Raw genomic sequence first — 24694 nt, forward strand, 5'->3', positions numbered from 1 at the left:
TATTTGAAAGCTTCCAAGTATCCTGGTTCACTTACCTTTACAAAGAGAACAATGAGATATACTGTATCCTCAGTAGGGAAATGAGGGTAGCCTCTCATAAAACAAGGTTACATGTGAACAAGATGTAACAAATGAAAGTGTATCAATATTAATTGACTAATTTACATGAAGTAAACAGTACAGTAAAGCTTTAACTAAAGCATATATATATTTGGTTGGCACTGTTATCCCACACAAATTACATTTGCAACCATTTATACAGCAGGGAGTAATTTGGGTGAAATACCTTTCTCTAGGGGAAAACAGCGGTGACTCACCTGGGATTTGAACCCACAACTTTCTAGAACCTAGAACCCAAACCACTCCTCCACACTGCTGCCAAAGGACAACTTTAAGTTGGATAGAGTATAAAGTTTCTTACATGTATTCTTCCTTGGCCGCTTTTTATATAGTCATTAAAGTCAGTGGCTGCTATGGATTTGTACTGTGGTAAATGCCAAATAACAGCTTTGGAACCATATTTTACTCAAGTGACTTGATATATTTTAGATGCTGCATTGTAGAAGTTAGTGAATAAACCTGCTTCATGAAATTGTCCAGTCAGCACCAATACTGTTACCCCCTTTAAACATCTATTACCCTCTTTTTATTGGCAAACACAGTTTAACCAGCACTGTAAAATGTAAAAAATTATGAGCATTGGATTGATGTTCACTTACCACCGGTCGCCACGGTGATCTCACGCAGGAAATGCCCATAAAATGGAAAATCAAAGGACAGATTCACTCTCTGCATAAAATTACAAAAGAATGAAGTCAGTTGGAGGAGTGTATGAAGGCAATAAACAGTATATTTGTATGTCACAGATGTATTGGATGTGATTATTAAGGAGCTTCAGTGCTGTAGTGCAGTTTGTTGTTTTACTGCTGACAACAATATTATTATTACTGTCAAAAAATGCTTTTCAAAAAGCACAAAAAGCACCAATTTTCAAATAATACAGTGTGACTGCAAGCCAAGAAACACACAAAATGATCCTTGTCACTATCTGTGCTGGCTAACAAACAACCAGAATAACAACCTGGAATATATTAAACCTCATAGTAACCACTTTTGACTTGATATTTCACAAAAGATGGCGCTGCAAAAATTGTACATTAAATGTACAATTTAATGAATAAGTAGTGAAATGAATTGTTATTTCGAATACAGTACATTAAGGTGTTGTCTTCACTTAATATAGCTTATTTTGACATTTAATGATAACATAGTTCATGCAATGCTTTTCAGGTGACCATAGTTAATAACTGACTATAAAATGCAAATAAGCCTTTAAGATATCTTCATGATAAAGCATGCATCAAGCATGTTGAATAAAGTAGCTCACTAGTACATTGGTCCTCTTATTTGTATGTTACAATATTACAAAAATATATGTATAGATAATATAGACTAAAGTAAAAACAGTACTTCTTGTGGTTACTGTACTGTAGATATTCAAAGTCTTTCAATCTAAATTTCTATCACTATTACTGCATGCAACATAGTTTACTGTATTGACAATATCTTTGCCAAAAGAATCTGACTATGGTATTTACTTATTACTTATTTATCAATTATTATTATTTATTAATTGCACATCTCTGACAGTGCTGCAAGCTTTAAAGACACCTAGCAGGTACTAAAGGTTGCATGGAAAGGTGGAGAAACCCTTGCTCACTTTAGTCCATTTAGTCCATGATGCTCACCCAGCCGTGTGCTCCAACAAGAAGTAATCATCAGTTTTTAGTTTGTTAATAAAACTTTTTTTTTGCCATTCTATTAGGTTTTCAGAACATTCCCTCCAGAAGATTCCTTAGCATATTGCAAAAACTGAAAATGGGAACACCTTTTGTGTCTATGTTCTGGTACATCTTCAGAAATGAAGATGCACGTGTGTACAGTAGATACCAGGGTGTAATCCTGCCTTAGGCTCGTATCTACTAGGTTAGATTCCTGCATCCCATAGCCCACGACAGGATGAACTACTGTACTGTATATCTTTTAAAGTACTGTAGTTTTCCATTCAAACATCAGGAATAAGCAGGTTACCCCATACCAAATTCAAAGACACAACTTTCAAAGACACAAGTTACTGAATTTCCCATATAAAAGTTAGAAAAAAGCTTCAGCTTTGTGTTAAATTAGCCAGACCCAGTTCTCAGTTCAGTTCAGGGTGAAGCTTCTTCCCTGGTTGAATGCTCATTGAATTAATGCACTGCTTTTCAGCTGTATTGAACGTCTGGACAGAACAAATGTCTGTGAAAATATGTCTCCCGCTAAAGAGAAAGCACTGTTCTGTTGCGTTGTTTAGTTCTTCCATTTCCAATGAAGTGGGATAAAAGATATATTGTCGTAAAAGCCCTTTTTTACTTTTCATTTCACTGTTTTTTTTTCTGGGGCATGCTGCTGTTTTCTTCTTAGTGATGTTTTTTTTTCAACATCTCTAGTCCTGAGAGGATGCACAGACTGAGCCACTTGATCAAAATGCTCTTCACATTTGCACACAGAATTTGTTTAGGAAGGGCCAAAGGGAAAACAGAGCTTTTCAGGAATGAAATTCACAGACAAGACTGGCTGGAGTCATACAGCCAAGGTACCAATAAAATGCCAAATGGGAAATAACTATGGCCTGACTTCTGGCAAAGTGAAAGATAAATAATTTATCCTAATGCAAACTTCCTGATCCAAGTTTAAAGATTAATTGACAACAGACCTTTGTAACAATTCTTAATGTAATTAGAAGTGGACTTTCACATTTTGAAAAAGGGTAAAGCAATTGTGTATAATATATAACCACTTGAGGACAGCTAAAAAGAAAGAAAAGAAACACACACCATTAAACCTGAAGTACTGGAAAACCTAGACAAAAGCATATTCGAGGTTCTAGGCTGGAGAAAGTAATTCAAGTGATATGTGTTGTTAAAAATTATCTTAAGTATGTATATGTCAGTATACAGTGCACTGAATTGAATTATCAGAAGTTGGCATATTTAAAAAAGGACAGAGAATGTTTTTTCTGTTCTTTAAATTTTATTTTTCTAAATGTCCAGGAAAGGGGTATAAAAATTAGTTTTTAGCTCATAATGCTATACCATTCCTATTTAAGTCCCACGAAAAGCAGATAATTCAAATAAGATAATAATTAGTGTATAATTTAAATACATTTTAAATTATTATAAAATATTGTTATAAAATATTATTATAAAGAATATTTATAATAGTTGTCTAACATATCTTGAACAATAAACTTCAACAAAGACTTCTTTCTTGAACCTTCAGAATGGTGTGTCACAGATGTCACCAAGGAAAGCTTTCTGCTTCTTCCTGACTGAAGTGGGAAGACTTGACGAGAATATTGGCTTTTGTGTAACTTTTTAAGTGCATTACTACAGTATTTACAAAAAGCTGATCTAGCAAACTCATGACATGACTTTGTTGATAAAAATGAAAAGCTATAAATTTTACAATGCTTCATTTGTCTTTTAGATGCTATAAGGAAACATATGCTGTTTTAATAATATCACCCTCATTCAAGGCATTTTTGATAGGGAATTTAGATGGAGCTTAATAAACACTAATTCACAATTAAAAAAAAAGCAATCCTTCCTTTCCAATCATTACTCTACAATTATTATTCTGATTAAACCTTTAGCATGCAACATATGGAAGAAACAATTTAAATACCTTGATAAAATGTAATGGTTTTCTAGACTTACACATTTTACACCTTAAGCCTTTTTTAAGTCTAATACTTTTCTATATCATACATATATACATACATACATGTGTGTTAACAGAGTTAATTTACTGTACTCCAATGTGTTGGTTACATCTGGATAATACTACTACATTAATATGTGAAATGGATAACAAACTTTACTTGAAAGTAATAATGAATAACCCTGTTTTAGAAAGCTTAACAAATACAAATTTAAAGTGGGACGTTAAAATGTCTCAGAATTTCTAATCTCGATCTCGATTTGAATTTCCAAAAAATCTAAGTTGCTAGCTCATCTTGCTATCCCTTGTAAGTCCCATAAAAAGCAGATAAGTAAAATAAATTAATAATTAGCTTATAACGTATGACACATATTACTTATAATAGTTGTCTAACATGTCTTCACCAATAATCTACAACAAAGACTTCTTTCTCTTAAACCTTAGAAGTCTCCATTGGCCTATATTCTATATACCGTTCTTTACTTTATAATGACGCAAAGTTAAGAGAATGAGTTTATGAGGTGTGGTTGTGGTTTAAAATGCACACAGAGTTTTATACAAGTTAGTTCCCCCATTCCAGTCGGAGGTATGCTGTACATTTACTATGCTCACTACTTAAGATTGTAAGAAAGGTTACAAATTAGAAAAATTAATTTGGTCCAGCTAACTCATTTGGATGCTACAGAGAGTCACTACTCTCCCCAAAGGATCAGATAATACAGTATGTCTGTGACTGGCCAGTCTTGGAAAGGACTGTTAAAGCAGTCGACCTGCCACTAGATGCTATCAAAGACCTCTCTCATTTCTAAATAGACACACCAGGTGGCAAGTATGATGTTGGTGGTGGCTGGATTTTTGGTAGGTGTTTGGGGGTGACTGCTTAGGACTGCTTTCATGTGTTCGGATCCCTGGGACCAATTTTTTTTAAGGGTGGGGTCTGTCACAGTAATTTGTTTAAAAACGTTTTAAAACGTTTTACACTGATCGTAATAATTGTCAGAAATAATTTCATTCCAGAAAACATAGGAGTTGTATTTATTTCCACCTTGTAACTACTACTTTAAATAAAATCCAACAACACCAAACGTGCAGTATCATCCTGCTTTTTGGAAGTGTAAAAGAAGTCTCCAGATTTATATGTTTTATATGAATTAAAGAAGGAGACACTCAGAAAACACTGAGCAGCAGCATGTATCATTTTGGATGAGCCTTCAGAGAGCTTAGTGAGGGTCATAGAGCTCACTAAAGGACACAAGCAAATTTTCATAGATCATCTCTCCATGTTAGGGAATGTCTATTAAAAAATCACAAAAAGCTAAATCTACTTTTATTTCCACTGGAGTGCCATTATTAAGAAATTTAAGGTGACTGGAACAGTGGAAATACTGCCAAGAACAGGAGGAGCATCTTGCAAACTGGTGCTGCGAAACAAGGAGGCAATTGTAAATTCAGAGAAAGAGCTGGATATCTCCAACACAAGCTGGTATCTTCAGGATACATAGTATCTAAAACTACTATTCAGTGTTTCATGCATGAATGTGGCCAGATTGCAAGACAAAGCCTCTTCTGAGAGCAAAGTATGAAATCAGGCAATGCAACTTTGTCAAAGAACATCTGAATGAGAATTGGAACCACGTTTTATGATGAGATGAAACATAAATTGAGGTTTTAAGCCATGTTCATTTGGCATAAAAAAAGTGAATATTCATGCCCACTAATATCTTCACCAAACACCCCAGGAAGCTCACGTCTGGTCAAAAATTAACACTCCCATCAGGGTGTGTCCCATCTTGTACCCATTGCTTGCCAGGATAGGTTAAGTAACTCCTCATGACCTGATATGTGATCAAGTATTTAGAAAATGGATGGATGACTTTGCTCTGTGCAATAATGTTAAGATTACTGCATAAGATGTTTAAAATTTTAAAAGCAAAACACATTATCCAATCTGAAATTCTTATTGGTATATGGTGTTTTTCATTTCTATTTTATTTCTATTGTTTCATGGGAGGTTTAGGTCATAGGATCTGATATTGAGGTATGTGTGCTCATTTAGTGCCTGCATCACTAAATAGTGGAGGATTGGTTATTCCTTGTAGTTCCTCAAAGGCCAGAAGAATTGTGAACCTCTCTCTGAAGGACAGTTGCAAGTCATGATTATAAAACCATTTGGGCACAAACAAAGTAGGCCAGGTCATTCACAAGCCAAGGAAAGAGACTGGTTCCACAGATAGGATCATAAATCATCACTTAGCAAGGAATGCAAGAAAGGATTTTTGTTAGGCTTCAGTTTTAAGAAACTGGGCAAAACACCTTAAATCATTCATATATATATATACAGTATCCTATAAACACCATGTTTTACCATTCTATATGTATTTAGATAGTAGATTATTCTGATCCAAACATATCAGATGATGGACCAAGTTTGAAAAACCACATTATTCCTCTAGTGGTTAAATGAGACACAAACCCTTCCCACTGCTTGCATAGAAAATCAGAATTTTGATGCACTACAATAGTATCTTTCATTCTTTATTGATAAAAGACTATGGGGAACTGGATGTGTTGCCACAATACATACTTCATTTACTTACAATAGGGTAAACAAAATATTCATTTAAAATACAGTATAAGGCACCACGATTATTTCATGAAAAAAGTGGGATATGCTTGTTTTGCATCAACTGAATGGGCAAATCATGGGCAGTTCAGAAATCTAAATATCAAACCTAATTACTCAGAAGACGTTATGAGGTTTCCCAAATACTGGACATTTTATTCTGTCTCTTCTGATAGAAGCAATAAAAATTCCTGCAGGAGAGATAAGCAGTTCGAATTGGCCAACCAGAACCCTGGAACTTTGGAATGTCTTTGTCTGAGACTAATAAATAGGGCAAGACAGGAACCACAATTTGGGAAGTTAAGCCTGGGAGGATGGGAGGTTAGGACTATGAAGATATGTCCAAGAGAACCGGAAGTCAGGATCAGGGACATCAAGACCCAAGGAAGCTGGTACACCAGGGAGAGAGCCAGCATCTACTTGAACTCCACAGCAACGCCGGATCAGCTCCTGAGCCAGATCACACAGTTCCTCGCATTGACAAATCTTCAAAGATCAGGTGATGCCTCCTTTTCCTGGTATCCAGAGCATAAGCGATAGGAACACACCAAGCTCTTCTAGTTTACACATTTCCTAAAGAAATAGTTTGCATTTGCCCTGTGTTTGGGTTCAGTTCATGATAGGTGCAGTTTATCTTGATAAGAATGTAATTGAACTTTATGCCTTTTGCCTCTTATTAGAATTCAAGTTTATTAACATTTAACATTTAATTACCCGATTCAAGATTTTTTTGTTCCATATCTTAGCAACTTTCACTTTTCTAATTTTCTATTTTCCAACCACCTCTTTCCAATAAGTCTTGCTTTTTGAATTTTTTTATTTTTAATAAACTTAGCTATTTAACTAAAATGAAGCAGTCCTGATCTGAATTCACGCAGATCAACTTTACCGCTATCTTGAATTCAAGTTGTTCAGCATTGTGTTAATTATCACATTAACCTGATTATGTTTTCAGAGGACTATAATGTGTAAACCATCTGATCCACAGGGGCATGTATGAATCTGGAGATTCATTGATCTGAGTAATTGATCTGGGCTTTTGAGGTAGCTTGTTCCAAACTTTTTACACAATGCTTTGTGTTAAAAGTGTCTCCTTTTCAAAAACACATTCTCTTAGGTTCAATTTGTGTCCACAGCTTGATTCATTGGGTGGGTTTAGTCAACATTTTTAAGGACATGAATTCTTGAATCAGGTCACCATGTAGTTTTCTCTACATAGGACTAAAATGACTCATTTATTACAGTCTTTCAGTGTAGGACATTCCTTTATTGCTAGTGGTGTAGCTGATTGCTCTTCTAAGAACAGAAATATATTTTTGTAACATGGTGACCAAAATTGTGTATTCTGAATAAAGCTCAGTAGTGTTTCTTTCTGTTTTAACATATAAATTCCTTAGAAAAATCTGCACTTTGGATATTCCAATCTAGCATTTCCCAAGTCTTGTCATAGATTGTGTTTTTGCTATCTATATGTGGCATGCTGCACTGTACAGTACATTGTGTTTGCCCAGCCTTGAGTTTTAGCTAAATCGATTTTCATTTGTAGTAATTATTTTTTCATTCTCTTTCAGCATCTATGGTGTTCGCTGATCCTCCTGTTTTGGTATTACTGGATTCATTTAAAATTCTGTAGTATATTAAATAACTCGTTATCACACAGACATGCCAAATGTAAATTTATTACACTGATTAGGATTTGTCATCAACAAAGCTGTACTGTGAAATCACGTTCTAGCAGCATCTTTTGCAGGTGTTAGACGCAATGCAATTTACCATGCATGCATTGCATCAGGTTACAGATGTATAGGATACTGTCCCATTTCTCTCATTTCTCATGGAAAAGCATGAGCCTGATCTTGAGTCTCTGAGGTATAGATGCCATGTGCTGTCCTAGCTCATCTCACAATTGTTCAATGAGGCTCATGTCTGACTAGTAGTACAACAGCCACATTCTCATTTTGCAAGGAAGATTTTTTATCTTTCTGGGATGCTGTCAAGTCAGTCAAGCCAGCGGGAAGGGCAGTGAGTGAGGTCTTCAGTGTAGTGATGTGAAGTCAGATTGTCATCAATCACTTCAAGTGGAATTGTGTTATGGCTAAGCACGTCTTCCTAGACCATTACATCTGGATAATGATGTTCTGAGTTCTTGTCTCTCTGGCTGTGTCCTACTGTATCTTTTATGGCCTGTGTTGGTTTGTAAGGTCTTGTTACACTAGAAGCTGCTGGCTCTGAAAAGCCCCAGTCAACAAAATGTGCTGACTTAATCCAGCAATCCAATATACAGATGGTATATGGGTAATGTTCTCTTGATAAGTGTATGTTTTCCTTCCAAGCTTTTCTTTTTCAGAGGGCTTGTCATTCAACAAGGTAAAATCGCCTTATCACCTGTATCCAATCAACTCTCTCAGTAATGAGGTGATTTAGTGCTTATGCAACTGTCATAGGATCTTGAATGTTTTATTGTCAGTCATAATTCATACAAATTATGACACATATAATAAAATACATATAATATATATATAAATTATAATCAATGTTACAGTTCAAGTAAGTAGCTGCGTCAGCATGCTTAGGCTGCAAAGGAACAAGTAAAGGTTTATTCCATACTGAAAAGAGAAGAAAAGAAACACAACGTTTCGGCTCCACAGTTTATTCAGCTCCATGGCTTATTCTGCATGGAATAAATCTTTACTTGCTCCTAATCAATGTTATAATCAATGGTATGTTTGTTTCTTTTGATGGTCATTGTAAATTAAGGACTGAAGTGGTCCTAATACACAGCCCTGTGGTAGGTCACCACAGTTTAACCATTCACCCTTATCTGGCTGCTCTTATCTTAACCATTCACCCTTATCTCTTTTCTATTAACCTGTTCTCAGCCCAGAGATACAGTATACATTTCCTTGTGAGGCCTACTGCCAATTTGAGAACTTGAGAATCTTTTATGAGCAGCATTACCACAAGATTTCAGAAAACTTTTTGCTGTAGTTGTATTCATCACTGTTTCAATTTTGTTACCTTTTTTTGGATGGCTGCTAGATTAGTTATTTTCCAGTCAATGGAAATTAACCCTTTCCAAAGTGATTGTTGAAACAGTTTTATTCTATGAATAACATTGCTTTTTTGAGTACAATTATTACAGGCCCGTGAGATTTCTTAATCATAAGAGCATCTAACCTGTGCTACACTTCTGTTGATACGTCTAAATATTTTACTCAGTACTTGCTCCTGGGACACCAGAGTGAATTATTAATTTAATAAATTAGCCATTCAGCTTTCATTGCCTATATTTTGAAAAATGAAAAAAATATATAGCCTTCTATCCTTGTTTATCTATACCCGCAACTTATAGTACTCAAGTTCCTTTAATGGGATGTTTGCTAATGCTATGTTTTAAGGAGAATATTTTTAAAATATTGTCTTTCACTTTCATCTTTCATCCTTCTGATTTTGATCTTATCCCTTTACACTTCTCTCAATTCTATACAGTTGTCTTGCAATTAACATGGTCGTGGCTTTACGTGGTCAGTTATGGAAAATAAAAAATATTGAAAAAGTGCTTTATTATCTGAAATATTAATCAAGCACACCTACAGTACGAGAGCTGCAAAGAGAGTTAGTGAGCCTATACAGTCGTCTTATTTACTTTTACTTACTGTATTTATACTTACATTTAATATCTTGAATTACCGTGAGAGGTTAATAGGAGGTTTCTATAAAGGTTATAGGGTCAAATTTGACACTCTACCTACTGTATACAGCTTCAAAACATACTTAAAAACACATTGTCAAATCCCAATGTTTCCCTCACATCTGTTTTCTGAAAAGACTACATCAATACAGGATTCCTCCAAGTAGGTATTCTGACAAACAACAAGCAATGGTAAGTCATGTCTACCATGTCTATCATTTCAGTTTTAGTTGCTGACAGCCTTGATAGTTTTTCCAAATTAACAGTGGAAAATCTTAGTCTCACACTTATTCCTTTATACTGTATATACACATCCCGGATTTCATTCTATCAGATTGTAATACAATTTAAGGGTCTGTACCATAGTCCTAATATTATTCCCCTTGAAAGTTTTTTTTAAATCTGATTCATATTGATTCCGACACTTGATTTGCTGATGTTTCTTTTTGACACATATTGCTACACCAACACCCCCTCCTGTCTTTTCCAAATGCCGTGTATCCAATATACTGTATTCATCACCATCACTCTCTGTTGGCCAGTATATGTGTTTCCAATTACTGGTAATTTTAGCAGCAGGCTCTTTTTGCTGGATTTTGTTCCAAATACTTCTGGCATTTAGATATAAACATTTAATTACCTTGTGCTGTGTGCTTTTTTTGTCTTGGGTTTGCTTTTTGACTCTGCTCTTTGTGTTGTCTCTTCTATTTTTCATTGGATTCTTCCATTCCGTTCTAGTTTAAACGTTTTTGAATTTCTCTGTAGATCCTTACCCAAAGCTGACCAATGTCCATTGCATCTGTACAGATACATTTTACCACAGTAGGGTTTCCATTTGCCAAGAAAGCTAAAGTCTTTAGCGCAACCATGTCCTCAATCTCAATCAGTCATGTGGATGGATTCACATCTGTAATTACTCACCTTTGAATGGTGAATTAAGGGTCCATGAGGAGATGACGGATTTTGTCATATTCATCATTGTGTGTCTAAGATCTTTGAATTTGTTTATTATGTTGCCAACAGAACAGTAACAACTGGGTCTACACCTGCCTTTGCAAGAGACCTGACTACTTTCTGACTTTCAACCACATTGAAAGGGTGACAGTATACCATCTTACTTATTCTTATTCTTACTTATTGTGTTTGTAAGTTTCCATCAACTACCACTTCAGTTTCCTTGTCTGTTTGGTAGCACTGATTGAAGCTGTTGAGAGTGCAATTTGAATGAGATGTGAAAGTGGAATGCTGGGAGCGAGCTGCTTTGAGCTTCCAACTGTATTCCTCAACTGTCAACTATATTGGTACAACCTGTTAGGCAACGTGGTGCTAGGTAAGGTTGTTAGGATAGGATACTGTATTTTACTTTTTTTGTGAACCAGTGATCAACTCCTTTCTGTCTCTCTGTGTTATTTCTCTCACGACTAGGGATACACAGCTCCATGAATGTAGGATTTGCCCGTACCTCCATTTCATCATACTCTCTCAGTTCCTGCAACTAATTCTCCAGTGATTTTACTATTTTAAGAAGGAAAGTGATTCAATTGCAGTTTTTGCTCATGTATTTCGGCTGTTGGATTGTTCCAGCATGTTGTCCATGCTGTGAATTACAGGTTTAGGGATAATTTCTAATCTGAATACTTTATAGGATAAGTTTATGGATAAAATGAATAATGTTTTATCCTTAGTTCTCAAGAGGACTATTATTCACCTGTTTTACACTACAGTATCTACTTAATTAAATAAATAACCTAAACTTACCGCAGCTTGCCTGTGAGTATTTGACAGAATCCCATGAATCTTCACTTTATCCTTTTCCATTTGATCAATATTTACCCACAGGTTCTGGCTCATGGGATCTGATGGTCCATATGTTTTAGATGTGTAATAGTTGTGATCTGAATCTTCCTGTTAAAAAAGAACAGAATCATTATTATACACTGGACTGTATTAGGTATACTCTAATGTGTTGCAATATAATAGTACTACTCATTAAAAATGGCATATTATCATAGTAAAAGTAACAGTGAAACACATAAAATGGCAATTAAATACACTAACTGAAAGGAGAATGGTTAATCTTTTGACCAAACAAATACTGTACTAGATCTGACACCAAGTGACAAAAATAACTAAAGAAAATAAATAGAAATGAAATACTTTAAATGGGGATGTCTCCAGGCTAGAAAAAAATATATCAATGCATTTGCAGGTGCACCATAGATGAGGAATACAGTGTGTTAATCTATATTTAAACAAAACTTTTAATGTGTCCAGATCTAAAATATCAGATTATAGTTCTCCTAGAGCACCATTAGCAATGTTCATAAAATCGATCTAAAAACCTGAGGTCACTTTTTTTTATAAGGTTGTATCTATCAATATCAACTACATGAACCTCAAGAAACTGACATTAGCATGCTGGTATCATGTGGTAAAAAATATAAACATATTAAATAGACTCATAATGTTAGATTGATATTAATATTATAGTATATAGAATATATTGTATATACTGTACTATACTATATATGATATACACTATAGTATAATATATATAGTTTATATATATAGTATATATTTATAAAGTATGCATCACATTAATATTTCCTGACATTCATGCCAGTGAATTCCAAAGATGACCACCACAGAGGACTGGATTTTCATGTTACATTTTGGGATTCATCTATTAATGAAATATTCAAAACTAATTATCCCATCACATTATTTAAAATTCATTATAACTAATTAAAACATTGCAACAAATGTGCGTTTTTCATTTTTTATTTTTCATTTATAAGTCTATGTAACCCAAGAATAGATATGATGACTGCAAATAACTGCAACTCTATTAAGAGTCTTTCACATTAATAAAGAAGAGATTGTAACTTCCTCTCTAAGCATAAAATTACCTACCAAGTTTCACATGTTCAGCTGATATACATTCAACCATTTTTTTCTCCCTTTAAGGCAGCAAACGAGACATTTAAGAAGGACAAATTTTACAGTGGTTTGAAAATGACAGCTCTGATGGAAATCTGCTAACAGTTATACGAAGGATACAATTTGTTAGAAAAATACAAAACATATGTTTTCAGAAATGCTCTTGTGATAAATCTAAAGTTCTTTACAAGCAACTCAGCTGCTTGAATATTGAATAAAACTAAAATTCATGAGCGTGTTTCTGCAGTTTTAAAGTCCTTACCCTGGTGCTCACCTTTAATAATTTGGATTTCCTTGTCTTTTATCTATTTCAGTGATGTTTACCATTATACACACCTACAGTATACTGTAAATCTATTGTGCTCCTTGAACGCTGGCCTTCTTTCAGAGTCAAAACTAGATAAACCTTGAAACACTGTTTCTTTCCTACTGCTCCAAGGCTGTGGAAAAACCTCCTAGCCTGCACTAGACAAAAGTCAGTCAGCACTTTCACAGCTGGTCTTCAAACTGGATTAATTTATGCATACACATCTCTATTAAAAAGCCTTCGTCTTGTTTTAGTATAAAGTTCCCTGAGATTATGTGTGATACAAAGTTCCTTATATAATAATGAATATTAAAAATGACATTTTTATGTCATTTTTAATAATCTAGGAAAAAAACACATATGCTGACAAAGGTCTGGGAAAAAATGCACATATGCTGATAATAGATTATTCAAAGCCAAACCATGTACATTATATATTTCCGAGATACATGATCCAAACCAGTCTTTGTAACCAATATAAAGGCTAAAGACACTTTGTGGGGGATTCTAAATGTAACGGATGACCTCAGAACAATCCGACATGCCAAAATGTTTTCCAAATTAGAATTTCCAACCCTTGTAAAATGATGAATCTGAATTGCATTTGCCAACCGTTTTTGTTTACCTAACTGTAATATCCCAAAGTCTGGCTGCTGTGAAAAACCTGTTCACAAGCCTGATTCACACACGAAAATTAGAACTCAGTGAATCTCATTCAAAACTTGTAAATAGCACTCGCAATGCAAAACTCCAAGCAGGCCCCTGAGAGGTGTTTTTAGCTAAATAAAAGGAGCTTTGGAAGCCATAAATTTTTTCCAGGTCTTCCATGCCTCAGTTCCTGGGGTACAGTTTACATCCTTTCACGTCCATTGTTTGAGGCTTAAGTTTGCTCTCCTGTATAACATAACACCAAAACTAAAATAAATCTGAAACATACAGAATGATGTAGAACTAGATGGCTCTAATATTTAAAAAAATATGTCCAAGGCATGTTGCTTTGGATATAATTTTTACTTTATCCTGCCTTGTTATTAGCACACAATGTTGATATTAATAATGATTGCAATGAATTAAATGTTTTGAAAAATTTCAGCGATGATTTTCACTTTGTCCTGCCTTGTTATGATCACATGACATTGATATTAATAATAATGGTCATGATGATCCATCCATCGATTTTCTAACCTCTCTTTCCAATATGATTCATGGGGGAGCTGAAACCTGTCTCAGCAAGCAATGGGAAAAAGGCAGGGTTCACCCAGTCTATCACAGGGCACATGTAGACACAAACAAGAGCACACTCACAGCAGGGGCAATTTTCCAAGAAGCCAATTAACCTACCAAGATAATGCAGGACAGTACAGTAATAGTAAGGGGTAAATGATGTGTACATTTTTCATAAAAAAAAATAATTCCTAATATTTAGCATTTTTTCAAAATACAAAATATCAAAACAAACAATCCCTTGAAACAATTCCAGTTTTCATCGTGATGCCAATAAACAATGTGCTTCTGTTTTATAGAATACTGCACAACACTGTAATAATACTAAAGTACACTATACAAATTTAAAATGAATTAGTCCATAGCATTGTTCTGATGCTAGCTGCAGCCTTAATGTATGTGTTTCCAAGACCACTAGTTGTTGCTAGAAGACATTTGAAGCTATAATTCATGGATGGTTACTTAATCTTAGAATTCAGAACTACAGTAAAGCGTTGTAAAGAAACTTGGCTGGAAATGCTTCAGAGGAGTTTGGGGTTTTACCTATAAATCTTACTTTATATTGAACAGAACAGTGAGAATATTTGGCTTCAAAATGTATGTATTTAAACTATTCAAGATGGCCTTTATGCCAGTAGAGGTCAAAGTTAAAAAAACACTGCTAAACTGTTCTCGTCTCTCTCTTTTGTCACTAAGTGCATTAATCAGAACAGAAGGATTATTAAGTGCTAGGCTCTCTTCATTGACACTTGTCGGGGCTTTGACATATTTGTATTTTACATTATTTTTCAAAGTCTTTAGGGATCTTAAAATCGTTAACTTAAAAGTTGATTTTGTGTCCCATTATAAGTGTAAAATGACAGGTAAAATAAACCTAGCATGTGGTCTGCTGTTTTTTTTACATAGTTGAACACACACAGTTGTTAAAATATGAAGCTGCAGATTTGTGAAAAAAAAAACAACACATTTGTTTAAATAAACCTCCGTTCATTTATATTTTAACAGCTTCACCCAATTCAGGTTTGTAGGGTAGCCGGAGTCTATAATAATAATAATAATAATAATAATAATAATAATAATAATAATAATTCCTTTCAATTGTATAGCACTTTTCTGGACACTCCACTCAAAGCACCTTACAGGTAAAGGGGACTACCTTCCACCAATGTACAGCACCTCCTGGATGATATAGTACACACAGTAGGCTCACCACACACCAGCTATCAGTGGGGAGGGAACAGTCAATTCATAGATGGGGATTATTAGGAGGCACCAGGGTAACACCCCTCTTCCTATAAAAAAACACCCTGGGATTTTTAATGACCACAGCGAGTCAGAACCTTGGTTTTAGAATCTCATTCGAAGAACAGAGCCTTTTTATATCATAGTGTATACTGGAGCATTAGAAACTGGGCTTTGGAACCCAAAACATTTCAATGGTATCTTTAGAAGGGAGAAAAGGCATTGACTCAATTTTAACAAATCTAGTTGTGACAAGTGAGAGGTAGAGGATCATTATTCATTACTTATTTGCCCTAATTGACTACACCATGGTTAATGTACACCACTGACTACACAAACTACACATCTACAGTACAGTACATCAAAACACCTACAGAGGCATGATAAGAACACATTGATTGCTTTCCTTTATAAGTTGCCTTGATCTACAGTACATTTATAATGAAGCTTCAAACATTACAGGAATCAAAAGCACTAATTATAATCCACAAACTGAATAACAGGAGCTGCCTGATATCTTAGTTATATCTACTGTGTATTCTAGACAAATACACAGTATCCATATTATTAGAAAAACACATATAAACTGAAAACCCACATTAATTCTATCACTCACCCAATCATATCTACTAATATGCCTTTTCTTGAACTGAGTTTGAGATGCACGTCTTTCTATATTAGTTGTACAGTATGATGGGATAACATGTAACTTGTCAGGTTTATTGTTTTAATAGCAAACAGGCTCAAAATAGCTCAAATATATTGGCATTTGCTTTCAAATTTGTCTACAATCACCTGCCAAATTATGGGCACCCTGGATAAATGACCAAATAAGGCTATGCAGGTAATGTTTAATTTATGCACAAAATATGGACAAACTTTATTCTTTGCATTCTAATGCAATTACTCAGAGAAAAATAGGTATCAAAATTATTGGCACCCTTAAGGATATTTAGGTTATAAATAAAATCTAACAAAATGAATTAAGCATTAATATTCTACTTTTACCTGTTTTATGTTTTATGTTTATCTTAGTCATAGGGATCTATATTGTGGACTTCTGTGGCTTCTTGTTTCACTAGGGTAAAGAAATGAGGTACAGTAACATGCTTGTGAAATCCCTTTGTCATCCATCACCATGGTGAAAGGCAAAGAACTCACGAATGAAAAGAGACAAATGGTTGTTGACTTTCACAATCAGGCAATGAGTAAATAAACAGATAAATAAATAAGACTTTTTGCACTGTTAGAGCAATTACTAAGAAGTTTAAAACTACCGGAACAGTGGTATACATGTCTATCAGAGGACACAAGTGTATCTTGCCCTCATAGAAAAATTGAAGGGCTACAGCTGGAGAATCACAATTTCTTGTGTTTTGCGAAAAGATGTGGAACTCTGTAAGGTCGTTGGCTGCCAAACCCCAGTCATGTCAAGGAAAGACAAGTTGTGCATTTTTTTTATGGGTCTTTCAACACCAATGTCGCACTGGACTGTCTGTTGACTAACTGTAGTCCATCTGTTGTTCAGCCTCCTTTCACCTCTTTCATTAATGAGCTGTTTTCAACCACTGACCTGCTGTTGGCCAAGTGTACACATGGGACACTGTGGAGCTTGAAAAACCCAGCAGCGTTACAGTTCTTGACACACTCAAACCACTGCACATGGAACACCCCGTTCAAAGGCAGTTAAATCTTTATTCTTGTCCATTCTCCCTCAGATGCACAATCCATGTCTCAACTGTCTCAAGCATTAGAAATCCTTCTTTAATTCATCTCCTCCCTTTCATGTACACTGACTGAAACAGATTAAATCAATTAGGGATCATAGCTTTCATCTGGATTCACCTGGTCAGTCTATTTCAAGGAAAGAGCAGACATCCCTAATTTTGTGTACACTCAATGTATCTATTAAATGAATGTGTGTGCAAGTCTCAGTTGATGACTGCGGTGTTTAAATACATTTCAAAATTACTGGACTGAAATCTGTAGTGTGCTTGTCCATAATAGCATAGCATCTGTTTGTCCTACCACTGCATGACTGAGAAATTATTTGCTGTGTGTCAGCCTTATGCTTTGCTGTTTATGCATGTCAAATATTTTGCTTTCTACTATGAAGGAATCTCATTCCTATCACTAGATGAATGTGCATCTCCTTGTCAACCAAATTCCAAATTTGGTTTTACTCACTAAAAACTGCTCCAATGTGTTGACTGCTTGGTAGCTAGTATACTGTAGAAGCAAACCAATCTCACTGAGCTAATGTGCAGAATAACCAGACCACACGCTCTATCATCAAATATCAAAGGAAGCCCACATTTAATGGGTGCATTCACTAGCTTTACAGCTCATGAGGATAACTAGAAACCGTTTTAATCCCTTCCTGCTTGGAATGTGAACATACTATTTTGTGGCCACTTCATGCAGTGCAAGATATGTATCTGTTCCCATGTTAAATTTACATAATTATTATTTGTGTGCATTTCAAAATCACAAATAAATGAAACATTTTAAAATGAATGCAAATGTTAAAAAAGGATGACAGTAACCAAACCACAAGAATATTCCTAGTTATTTTTTCCTTTCACAAAAACAGTTCACAGATGTGAAATAACCTGAATTTCCTAGATACGTGATACAAACCGGTCTTTGTAAACATTATAAATTGGAAAGACACTCTGTTGGGGAATAGTGAAATCTGCCCTTTTGCAATCAGAATAGAATGGGGGAAAAAAAGCAGGCATTGTGGAATTTGCTGCACTTTATCCTATACAAACCTCATGGGGTGAGTGGTAAAGCTATTGCATTAGGAATTGTTTTCCAGTAATGTGATAGTAAAAGTCGATGACTCATCTGTTACATACTAGTGAAGAGGAAGGAAACAAAGCCATCAAACAAGATCACCACGCTAAGGTCTATGGTCTATCTTGTTTTGGATGCTGGGGATATCTTCCACAATACTGTGGAATGTGCCAGGTGGAAAAAAAGCAGGGGCACCATTTCCCTTATGAACATTTAGCAGGATACATTTGGTCTGGATTTTTCTGTTTTCCCATGCTTTCACCATGCATTTGCTTTCCATGGTGTCTTGTTACTTTACCACAATTCTCTTTGCATTCCTTATGGTTTTTACTTCATTAATTCATTAAACGTTCCATTTAAATTAATGAGTTCCATGCAACAGTGGGCCTTTTGTTAATGCTTGCCAAGCACTCCATTTGCCTTTGGGGTCAAACATGATCTGAACTTAATTGCTTTGATAGGTTATAAAGCATGTTTTAATCTGCTGTCTCAGCTCAAAACACAATTTGCACAATAATAATTGAGCTCAAGGCTGTCAAGGTTGCTTTGCTAGGTGTTATTCAGAAGATGTACAGTACTGCATTTCATTCATCTGTTTGCCATGCACTGTTCTGCACTGAGCATCAGGGCACGGGGGATACCAAAGAAAAAGAAGAGACTTGCTTAGCTACATAGCTACACAACACCTATCTTTAGCAGACTTCTCTTGTCAGCCAAAGCAACAGGACTGTCAATTGATTATTTAGCAGAAACACTAATTATACACTGGTAGTAATAACAAACCAGAAGTACAAGTAGTTTAGTTAGCAAAAGCTAATTTTTATACTGTTCTGAGATTTTACAATGAAATATTACAATTAGTAATGTATTATATCATATTGATATGATATACTGTACAGATCCAGCCATTCAAAATATGAAAAAATACGAGTTAAAACGTGGTGGGCGTGGCGCAATACCGCATGTTAATTGAAATATGATAACAGTATCCCGAAGCACCTTGCAAAACCACCAGGTGGGGCTAATAAAGCTTAACATCTCATGTACAGCATTTGAAAGTGTGTATTACAGCATGTTAAACATTAAACATTATAAAGTCTGTAAATTTTATAAAAGCAAGATTGCTCAGTTGGACAAAACTGCACAACCTTCCACCTTCATCATAAATAATTTAGTTATGCATAAATATTTTATGCATCAAAGTTTAACTTGGTAACTTGGGTAACTTGGTAACAGTGGGTTCTGGTTTTAACGTGCTTGTTCTAACATTATTAAGCTTATATTCTGTACTTCATAAAAAGTTATAACATTTTATCCTTTTCTAAGAATAAGTAATAATAATAATAATAATAATAATAATAATAATAATAATAATAATAATAATAATTGCTTACACTTATTTAGTGCTTTTCTGGACACTCCACTCAAAGCGCTTTACAAGTAATGGGGACTCCCCTCCACCACCACCAATGTGCAGCATCCACCTGGATGATGCGACGGCAGCCATAGTGCGCCAGAACGCTCACCACACATCAGCTATCAGTGGGGAGGACAGCAGAGTAATGAACCCAATTCATAGAGGAGGATTATTAGGAGGCCATGAATGGTAAGGGCCAATGGGAAATTTGGCCAGGACACCGGGGTTACACCCCTACTCTTTTCGAGAAACGCCCTGGGATTTTTAATGACCACAGAGAGTCAGGACCTCGGTTTTACGTCTGAAGTAGTGATAACACCACTCGCTGTTATTGTAAATGTTGTAGTGATTTAACATCACTTGATAGTAATATTAATATAGAATTGTGTAACTAAGCAGCTAAAGTATCACAAGTGGACGTTTTGGAAACATTTTGACATTCTTTTAAAAAAAAGCTTCTATTATCCTTGTAGCGAGCTGCACCCAGGCGGTTCAAAGCGCGATCAGAGCATTACTTTCGGTTTGTTTCTCACAGAGAAATAAAAATAGTCCACTATTATAGCTTATATTATAGGGTGAATATAGGGTTATATTCACACATTGTTTATCACCTCTTATATTTGTAAAAACATTCCAATTTAAATGCAATACAGAATATATTATTAATAACATTGTAATGAATTCAGATTCTTTGGCTTGTGCCCTCACTGCTCTTGCCCCAATTCTCCCTTCACCACATGGGCTTGAACCCAGGTCTCCTGCATCACTCAACAGAGGTTTTTCCAGCTGAGCTACAGAAGACCTCCTTCAGCACCAGCACTTCAGCCCTTCAGCAGCCCTGTTATGCGCAGGGGAGCAGAGGGCTGTACTGTCACCACACTGCAACTGGCTTGTACCATCTGTATGCCTGCCGTTCGTTACAATATTAATAATGAATGACCATGGACGAGCTGTAAACTGAAGAGTTAGACAATACATTCTTTTCAGCTTGGAATTTAACCTTTACAGCTATCCTTTTGGCTATATTTTTTACATAGCTGGATGAGTAAAAATAGATTGGATTAATAACTGGAGTAAGAAAAGATATTTCACACATACTTTGAAACCAAACGGCTTTGGAACAGAGGGAGGCGGGACCCGGCTGGGGGTGGGGGTGGTATTTTGATTTTCCTGCGCAAACCGTATTCGCTACAATACTATAATGAGTCCCTCATTAGTATAATGAGGCATACTGCTAAAATTTCGCAATTATACAAAATTAACCTTTGTTGAGTTTGCACGAGAGACAAAAGGTACCTTCTGAGAAACTGTGTACTGCTTCCAAAGTAGCAGATTTTGCCAAACAGCTAATTTTGCTTGAAGATGTTAAACTCTGTCTGTACTGTAGCTTTACTGAATTGAGCAGAAAGTCACCTTGCTCTTACAAGTGGCTCTGTTAAGCAGAGTTTGTGTTAAAACACCACACCCTTTTGAATGGGTTTTAATTAACTTTGTCAGTTAAAAAAATGACTGCGGGCACTTTTCCTTGCCCCCTGGTGTGAGGTGATAATGCGGAAAATTGTTTTTTTATTTTACTGGGAGTGAGCACTGGGGCGTACAGTGAGACTAACACACTAACATAGTGAGATTACTGAGATGGATAGTTTTAGTAAATATGTTGACAAATATCTGAAGTTTATAATCACTATTCTTGCAAGCACATTTTGGATTCAGTTTGCTTCTCTGTTTTAGCTGGTGGGCAAACGTTCAATGTAAAAATTATTCCACAAGGAGTGTAACTTTAAAATGGAGAAGACAGCACGAAATGTTTCCAGCTCTGTATGATGATTAAGCCATTTCTCTTTGGCATTTTAGTCATAGAGGTGGGAAGACACCTCCCTCTGCCTGCCTGCCTGACCTGTTCCCAGTTTTAACCATTCTGTGTCACAGGTATTGAACTTGGATCACCTACATAGAACCCCTATCGGCAAACCCACTGTGCTAACAGACTGCTCAGAAACATAGCTGAGCCGAACAGCTTAAAAATGTTTCTAAAGTAATCATGCGTGAATGAGTCAAATTAAAAATAAAACGTGTTTACAAAGAAAGTTGGTTACAGTAATACCACCAGCAATATAAAAACATATATTTAGATCCTTAAATTTATATTGTTATTAATTTCTTTGTATAAGCGATTCCATATTATATTCCCTATTTAGCGGATTCTAAAAAGTATGAGGTTTTTTACTGTGATAACGAGTGCAAGTATTCATAGAAAAGATTAAAACAAAAAATACAGAGGGCGTTTCAGAAACTAAATAGAGGTCTGGAACACCCGGTCTCAAAAATAGACGTTTAATAAATTGAAGTTTGTGAAAACAGTGACAAATCACCCCAAACAAAATACAAGCAGTTTGAAAGTATTATTTGTTATTAAAAAAATCACTTAACTTTGAATGTGTTGTGATATTTAGAAATCAGTACCAACAAATTCAATATAGTGTCAATAATATTTACTATTTTAGTTTTTTAAAGAAATGTTTATTTGTTCAAAGAAAACTCATGATGAGAGCTGGGTTCAAACCCCAACCTCCAGCTTGCAAGCCACACACCAAAGCCATTATATCAACATACCGCTCGACAACTTAAGCTATAGCTGAAAAGGGCAGGCAAAAGGTTTCGAAGTAATCGCGGGTGAATGAGTCAAATTGATGCAGATGTTTACAAAGAAAGTGCATTACTGTGATAATTTGAGCTATATGAATATAATTTCCTATATATATAAAATATATATCGTTATTAATTTCTTATGATATGCGATTCCATATTATATTCCCTATTAATCAAATTCTAAAAAGTATGCGTTTCTTTTACTGTGATAACGGTCGCAAGTATTCATAGAAAAGGTCAAAACTTTATAACTTTTTATGAAGAATATAAACTTAATATAGTCAGAAGGAGCATGTAAAAACTTTTCCAAAATAACCATAGTATGCAACCAAATGAAAGACTTTGTTCTTTAAAATGTTTATGAAGAAATTGGAATACTGGTGAGTATTTTTTTATTTAAACTATCAGTACCAGCCATATACAGTTTGCATAATATGTTTATATTCCTAAATTAATATTGTTTATGACATGTAATGCTCCTCTTCTTTTTATGCTCAGCTACTAAAATTTCCCTTAAGTTAAAAAAGTCCATATTAATTCAATATTATGTGGTTTTAAAGAAGCACAGTAAAGAGATTAAATGAAGCAATCGTTTCACTCACAACCAATGCACCACGAGTGCCGCCTGTCAGTCATTTTGGCCAGCCAATCACGTACCGCGGTATAATTTCGCGCAGTACAGGGTTTTACCACGCATTTTGAATGGCTGCATCTGTATAAAGCTTTCACTACTAAAGGTTTTTTTGAAGAAAAAGGGAGCCTTTTCTTCAAAGACCACAGAAATGGTATTCAAGCTTTTCTTTTCTTGGTAATCAAAATCTCATTACATTACTGGTCAGAAGCCGGTACCAGGGAACAGTTCACAAACAATGGCAAGCATGGTGAAAAAGCAATATACTGTAGCGTTATGCAAGGTGCAAATGTTGCGGCATGAAATTGTGACAAAGAAATAAATTCCTACTAGAAAAAAGGAGCAAAACAATACAGCATTCAAAATCTTAGCATACAAATTTAACTCCTGTAACTCCAAGATGGAAATCAAAACACAACATTGCTTCTTAATGTTGGGCTCTGTAGCAGAGTCTAGAGGAAAGAGAAAAGAACGAAATGATTAAACCTAAGCAAAGCATGTAAAATAGATGTACATTAAGATTTTAAAACATTTGTGAATGAACATGTGATGCAACATTTATGAAAAGGAGTGATGAATTCAATTATAGCATACATATAATAATCAGGTGGGCAGCTGTGTCAGCATGCGTGGGCTGCAAAATAACAAGTAATAGGTTCATTCCATGCTGAAAAAAGAAAACACAACATTTTGGCCGTGGAGCCTTCTTCAAGTATGAGCCTGACTATAACAATGATTATGCGCATTTCTAAAGGCACAATGTTAAAAATTGTTCATTCCCTGTACATACTGTATGCTGAAATAAATATATTTTATTTTTTTCCTTATAGAATATACAGTATTGAAGCTTCTACAAAGTTACCTGATTGTCACTTAGTATTAAGAGAGCCTGGACACTGAAGCAAAAGTTCCATTTCCAAGAACTGTCTGATGATCTAACGTAAAAGATTATCACACTCAACAACTGGAGAGATGACTAAAAAATGCAGAAGACATTTCAGTTTTGATTTGACTATGGTTATCAGTGAGTATCCACTATATCCGCTATCCGCTATCCACATATACATCATCATCATTCTCAGGTCTATGGCTGCTTTCTCAATATAAAAAGAAAAGGCTAGTGTTTAGTAAGTGATAATGGTCCTAATCATGACAGCCACTAGTCATTTTCCAATTATTAGTTAATTGGTAAAGATTTTATGAATTTCACATTCTCACATTGGTCTAAATAAGTCTGGGTTTAGTATAAAAGGGGTATGCATGGTTTTAGTGATGTAGGGTGATTTGTGGAATTATCTTTTTGGGGTTGTGCCCTAAAATAACATTAAATAAAACCTCCTTGACAATTCTTCTTGTTGCCATCATGTGTTTCTATGTGTGCAGATCTTGGGACCACACATACAGTACTT

The 24694-nt window shown here is 35.2% G+C and overlaps 1 protein-coding gene across 1 annotated transcript in view; it reads right to left on the reverse strand.

The window, feature by feature from the left end:
* plxdc2a (plexin domain containing 2a) overlaps window positions 1-24694 on the reverse strand; it is a 217247-nt gene that overhangs the window by 77438 nt on the left and 115115 nt on the right. Inside the window, exons 3-4 of the mRNA XM_088643400.1 lie at window positions 11835-11981; window positions 720-789 (exon numbers count right to left, since the gene is read on the reverse strand). Coding sequence (XP_088499526.1) covers window positions 720-789; window positions 11835-11981 — 217 coding nt within the window. The remainder of the gene's footprint in view (window positions 1-719; window positions 790-11834; window positions 11982-24694) is intronic.

Source organism: Lepisosteus platostomus, chromosome 8, assembly GCF_059453375.1.
Source record: "Lepisosteus platostomus isolate fLepPlt1 chromosome 8, fLepPlt1.hap1, whole genome shotgun sequence".
In the NCBI taxonomy this organism is placed as follows: Eukaryota; Metazoa; Chordata; class Actinopteri; order Semionotiformes; family Lepisosteidae; genus Lepisosteus; species Lepisosteus platostomus.